General features: G+C 41.5%; 1 protein-coding gene across 2 annotated transcripts in view; it reads left to right on the top strand.

Moving 5' to 3' along the window:
* The first annotated feature begins 221 nt into the window (after positions 1–221).
* The window catches only part of SREK1 (splicing regulatory glutamic acid and lysine rich protein 1), a 44126-nt gene continuing 38347 nt past the window's right edge, over positions 222–6000 (top strand). For both annotated transcript variants that reach the window (XM_060400352.1, XM_004016923.6), the window contains exon 1: positions 222–547. In XM_060400352.1, coding sequence (XP_060256335.1) covers positions 387–547 — 161 coding nt within the window. In that variant the 5' untranslated portion in view covers positions 222–386. The remainder of the gene's footprint in view (positions 548–6000) is intronic.

The following is a 6000-nucleotide window of genomic DNA, read 5'->3' as shown; positions in this document are numbered from 1 at the left end:
TGACTTCCCAGTCTTAGCTACTATAAAGACTGGAAAGAGGTGGGTCTCTTGCGTTTACAGGAGCACAAGAATTTGATGGAGTCGTAACCGGGGAAACCCTCAATCAAAATCTTGGCGGGGAGAAATGCAGCAGGACCAACAGCCTTACACAACCGGAAGCCCCAGGCAGCAGCCTCGCGAGATCCTCCGGGTTGCCAGGGCGACGCTTCCGGCTGGCGCGCGCAGCCCGGAGAGCAGGGGAGTTGTGAAATGGGCGGCTAGACCTGCCCGTGGCCGTGAATTCGCCAGCGGGAGCGCGCTCGCGGCCGCGCGATCTCCGCTTTCCCGGCTCCGTCGCTGACGCGCTGTAGACGTTGGGGAGGGAGGCAGCGGCAGCGCGGATCAGGATGAACAGCGCCGGCAGCTTCGGCTTGGGCTTAGGCTTCGGCCTCACCCCTACGGCAGTGATTCAGGTGACAAATCTGTCCTCTGCGGTGACGAGCGAGCAGATGCGGACGCTTTTTTCCTTCCTAGGAGAAATCGAGGAGCTGCGGCTCTACCCGCCCGAGTAAGTCCTCGAGCTCGACTGGGGGAGGGGTGCGGGCCCGAGCGAGACCTCGGGAACCCAGGCGAGGGGGAGAGCGCGGACGGGGGCGCGCTGCCCCGTCACGTGACCACCGGGGTTCCCTTGGTGCCCATGTTTGATTGGGGCACCGCGGCCCCAGCCCCCGGCTTCTGTTTTCCTTGTTAGTCGACTTTCGGAGGTTAATGTTTGCACAGAATCCTTACAAAGGACGTAGAGGGGTTGCCTTTTCGTGCCTCCCGGCCAGTGGTCGTCGCTGAGTCCTCGAATTCAGTGCCGGGCCTCCCCCGTTTTCTTCCCTAACTTAAGATGGCCGCAGGTGGGCCCGGAATAGTCCTCATGGCGAGCGCCTGATGGGGTTTTTGCAATGGAAAAGCGCGGAGACTGCGCCTGAGAAACTGTCCGATCTTAGGGCCTCAGTGTCGGGCCGTTGTTGCTGACAGGGAAGCCTGCGGCTGATGACAAATAGAATTAGGGTTATAGTTGTTCCTAGGCCTGTGTTCACAAATTTAGCATCTTCAGAGGTTAATCTAACCGGGCCCATCCATGTTGTTAAAAGATTCATGTCTGTTCACCCTTTTGGCGTCGGATTAAAATTTCCTCCTAGAAGGTCACACTGCCCTAAACCTTTCAGAAAAAAACAGTAATCTGTGCAGGATTATTCCTGCTGTATACTTATAGAAGTCCAGATTTGGGATGGCATTCACTCTTCTCATACACTTCCCAGGTAGTGTACTTTGACGTAAGATTTCCCTTGTACGGTAATATCAGCTAACAAAATTCGTAAGAGGTTTCAGGGTTATTTTCTTACGGGCATAAACTTTTAAAAACTAGTGTCCAGAATATGAAAATTTCTCAGTGTTTTGTTCATTTTGTCAAAATCTTTTGAGGAAAGGGATAGTAGTTGCCTAAGATTTCTCTTATTAAAAAAATTGTTTGATTTTTTTGGGGTATTTCATAGTGATGCATGTAAATCTATTTTCCTTTAGTTTTCTCTAACTATACCGCATTGCTACTGCATAGATAGTGATAAAAGTTGGTGTTTGGATTTTTAAATTTTACTGAAGTTTTTCTTCTCATTTTTGTTTCAAAGTATTTCATGCATACAGAAATGCTGAAAGAATAACTCCCATGTTCCCTTCATCTGTATTTATAGTTAGCCACAGATTTCTGTCTCCCACTACCCACTTTTACATACATACACGCACACACCCACCCTCATCCCTTGACTATTCACTCCTCAACAAGTAAATGAGAATCTCTTATGTATATGACCTACTTTACCACAGTACTGTTAATGTATCCAAGAAATTTGATATTGACAATATATAACATCTAAATTTTTTCAATTAGTCTGACGCCTTTTCTCCATTTTCTTTTTCTGATTTAGAGATAATCAAGAGATCACTCAGTACGTTTGATTATTTTCTTTAATCTAGGACTACTCCCCCTCTGCCCCCTCACACGGCTCTTTTTCCCCAATCATCTTTTTAAAAGCTTTTCATGATATTGATATTTTGTCTTGTAATTTGTGTTGTAAAATGATTCATCTTGGCTATATAAATTGTTTCCACATGAATAGATTCAGTAATACAGTTTTGCCAAAAATAGTTCATAAGTGGGTGCACATACATCTTTATTGACTCGTCATCACATATATAGCTTTGGCTATCTTACATAACTTTTGAAAGTGCTTTAAGCTTTCTCTTCATTTCAACACTTAGAACATTTCTGAATAATTGAGAACTGTTTGGAGCGTTGCTGTATTCTGAACAAATTGGAATCAAATAGTAAAATATTTTGTAGATAAACCTTTGTAAGCTAACCTTGCTTTCAAGGTTGTGATAATGTGTCTTATGGGCAGAAGAAATACATCACAGAATATTCTTCATTGTGAACATAACACCACTCACATGGTTGAAAAATGCGTTTGGGTGGCAATATGCTGCCAGTTATCTGCCATTTAGTAAAATGGGCTATTTTTTGAAATCAGGTGTTAGTTGCTTGGAGTTTAAAGTGTAAAAGAATAAAAAAGCTGGTTACTTAAACAGTGCATTGAAACAGAGTTACTGTGTCACCAGCTGTAATGCATTTTGCAAAATTGTAGCATAAATGTAATACATCTAGGCCAGGCAAAATCTTTGACCAGTTATTCTATATTTGCAGTTCCTATTCCTGTTTTTCACAAGTATTAACATGCTTTCCTAGTGGTGTGTTTTCTGTTTGCTCTGTAGTTAAGTTGTCATAAGCTAGTCCTTACATTCTTATTGCAAATTTGGGCTGAAATGTATAAATATGCAATAGTAGTAGGTGTTTTGAAGACAGAATTCTTTTTTCAGTATTGTGGAAACGGTATTTTATGATTAATCTTTGAAAGCTGAGTAGAAATTGATTTGTTTTAAATTTGGAACTATATTTCTTTAATAGAATGTAAGAATAGTTTCTCATTTACATTTTAAGGATGCAATTGCTAATACGAAAATTCAGATTTTAAATTAAATTTTCTTTTTTTGGCATGAGGCCGTAATTCAGTTTCTATTTAAACATATAAGAATTGGAGTAGACATTCATTGTAAATATTAAAAATTCTTATTTGTGCTGCTAGATGACAAATATCCAGACTTTTAATTTTAGTGCAATTTAGTAGTGTTTAGTACAAATGAATCTCATACATCTTAAAAACCTATTTACAATGCTAAGAAATTTTTGTCTTTTTTTCAGTAAGCTTTTTATAGAGGTATAATGTGTAGAAAAGTGCATGGGTAAGAGTATACAGCTTGATGAATTTTCACAAAGTGAACACATCCAGCACATGGATAGGATTCTCTGCGCCCTAGTTGTTCTCCTATGCCCCCTCAAGTGCATAATACCTATCGGGTAACCTAGCCTCATTTCTATCATAAACCCGTGTTGATTTTTTTTGGCTTGCGGGTTTTCTTTACTTCTCTGGTCTTCGAAAGCACTGATAAGGTAAAAGCTATCAAATAGCTAAAAGTATAACCTGTATAGTCACATTATGAAAAATAGAGACAATGGAACACTGCCAGTGACCCTAGGGCCCTATCAAAGCCTTTCTCCATTTCCATGTGTTTCCCTTCAGTCCCTTTTATATGCATTTATCTTAATATGAATGAGTTGAGTGAAAGTCGCTCAGTCTTGTCTGACTCTTTGTGACCCCATGGACTGTGTGAGTCCCAGTCCATGGAATTCTCCAGGCCAGAATACTGGAGTGGGTAGCGTTTCTCTTCGCCAGGGGATCTTCACAACCCAGGGATCGAACCCAGGTTTCCCACATTGCAGGTGGATTCTTTACCAGCTGAGCCACCAGGGAAGGCCAAGAAGACTGGAGTGGGTAGCCTATCCCTTCTCCAGCAGATCTTCCTGACCCAGGAATTGAACCAGGGTCTCTTGCATTGCAGGCGGATTCTTTACCAACTGAGCTATCGGGGAATCCTTTATCTTAATCTAGTGTAGTCAAAAGAATATATATATATTGTTGCTGTCAACTTTTTTACTCAGCCCATAGTAAGCATTTTTCATATTGCTGTGTTTTATTTATTGTAATAATATGTAAAGTCTCAAGTGTGTATGTGTGTGTTTGAAATTCTGTTACTGGGTTTTAGCTAGAAGTATTTGAAAAAGTGTATTTTTGATTGTCCACAGTGATTGGAGGGCCCCTGGCATTTAGTGGGTGTCAGTAAATCATAAGGAAATCTTATAGAAAGGAGAATTGTGCCATCCAGAGTATCACTGGAGACCTGTTGAGAAATTGTTATGTATCAGTTAATATTTTCATACATAAAACTACATACTTTATCCATGCTTTGCATTATATCTTTTTTGATAGATTCTCAGAGGATGTCTAGAAATATAATAAAGTGTTGGAAAATCATAGTGTTAACACATTGAGTTTTTTTTAAAGATTGTACAGTGCTATCACCATGTGTAGTGAAAAATTAAATAACCAGTTATGTGTGTGCATGCTTAGTTGTGTCTGAATCTTTGCCATCCCATGGACTGTTACCCCACCTCTGTCCATGAAATTTTCCAGGCAGGAATACTGGAGTGTGTTGCCATTTCCTATTCCAGGGGCTATTCTTGACCCAGGGATTGAACCTGAGTCTCCTGCGGCTCCTGCATTGGCAAGCAGATTTTTTACCACAGTGCCACCTGGGAAGTCCAGATAACCAGTTAGGGGCCAATAAATTTAACTGATGCTCAAAAAGTTGGTTCTGTGATTTTTGCATTAAACTCTCAGTGAAAAATTCTGATTTTTTTTTTTTTGAAAAGTAATTGTAGAAGGTTTTTATTTAAAAAAACAAAAGGTGATTTAACAAATGAGGTCAGTATAAAATCTGCTATATTTGAGTACTGTTACTTTCTTTAGAGAAATATGTTTAGACCTTTTAAAAATTAAAACTGTAGTTCAGGATTACATTTGAAATGATAATCATATTTAATTTAAAAAAAAGTAAACCTTATTTAGTAGCATAGGATATGCTAGAGAGAAAGATCTAAATACAAGATTTGGAAATCTGCTGCTGCTGCTAAGTCGCTTCAGTCGTGTCCGACTCTGTGCGACCCCATAGACGGCAGCCCACCAGGCTCCTCCGTCCCTGGGATTCTCCAGGCAAGAACACTGGAGTGGGTTGCCATTTCCTTCTACAGTGCATGAAAGTGAAGTCACTCAGTTGTGTCTGACTCTTCGCGTGACCCCGTGGACTGCAGCCTACCAGGCTCCTCCGTCCCGTTTGGAAATATATTTGTTTATAAATATAAATACAAAGTTGTTTGCTGAGATATCTGTATTTAGGCTTGCCACTGTATCATTTTTGGCTTCCCAGGTGGCTCAGTGGGTGAAGAATCTGCCTGCAATGCAGGTGACACAGAAGACTTAGGTTTGTTCCCTGGGGTTGGGAAGATCCTTGGAGGAGTGCATGGCAACCCACTCCAATATTCTTGCCTGGAGAATCCCATGGACAGAGGAGGCTGGTGAGCTGTGGTCCATAGGGTCACAGAGTCAGACATGACTCAAATGATTGAGGATGTACGCACGCTGTATCTTTTTAGCTTATAATATTCAAAATAAAGTAGTGTTACTACTTCTCCTGAAAAGCTTGTGTGTTTACATTTTTGCGATGGCATCCCACTCCAGTACTCTTGCCTGGAAAATCCCATGGATGGAGGAGCCTGGTAGGCTCCAGTCCATGGGGTCGAGAAGAGTCAGATAAGACTGAGCGACCTCACTTCACTTACATTTTTATAAAGTAGATACTGTGTTGATTTTACTCGACTTCACTTTCACTCTTCACTTTCATGCATTGGAGAAGGAAATGGCAATCCACTCCAGTGTTCTTGCCTGGAGAATCCCAGGGACGGCGGAGCCTGGTGGGCTGCCGTCTATGGGGTCGCACAGAGTCGGAGATGACTGAAGCGAC

This window comes from Ovis aries, chromosome 16 (genome assembly GCF_016772045.2).
Source record: "Ovis aries strain OAR_USU_Benz2616 breed Rambouillet chromosome 16, ARS-UI_Ramb_v3.0, whole genome shotgun sequence".
Taxonomy (NCBI): Eukaryota; Metazoa; Chordata; class Mammalia; order Artiodactyla; family Bovidae; genus Ovis; species Ovis aries.
The sequence above is the reverse complement of the archived record's forward strand: the minus strand, read 5'-3'. Positions and strand labels throughout refer to the sequence as shown.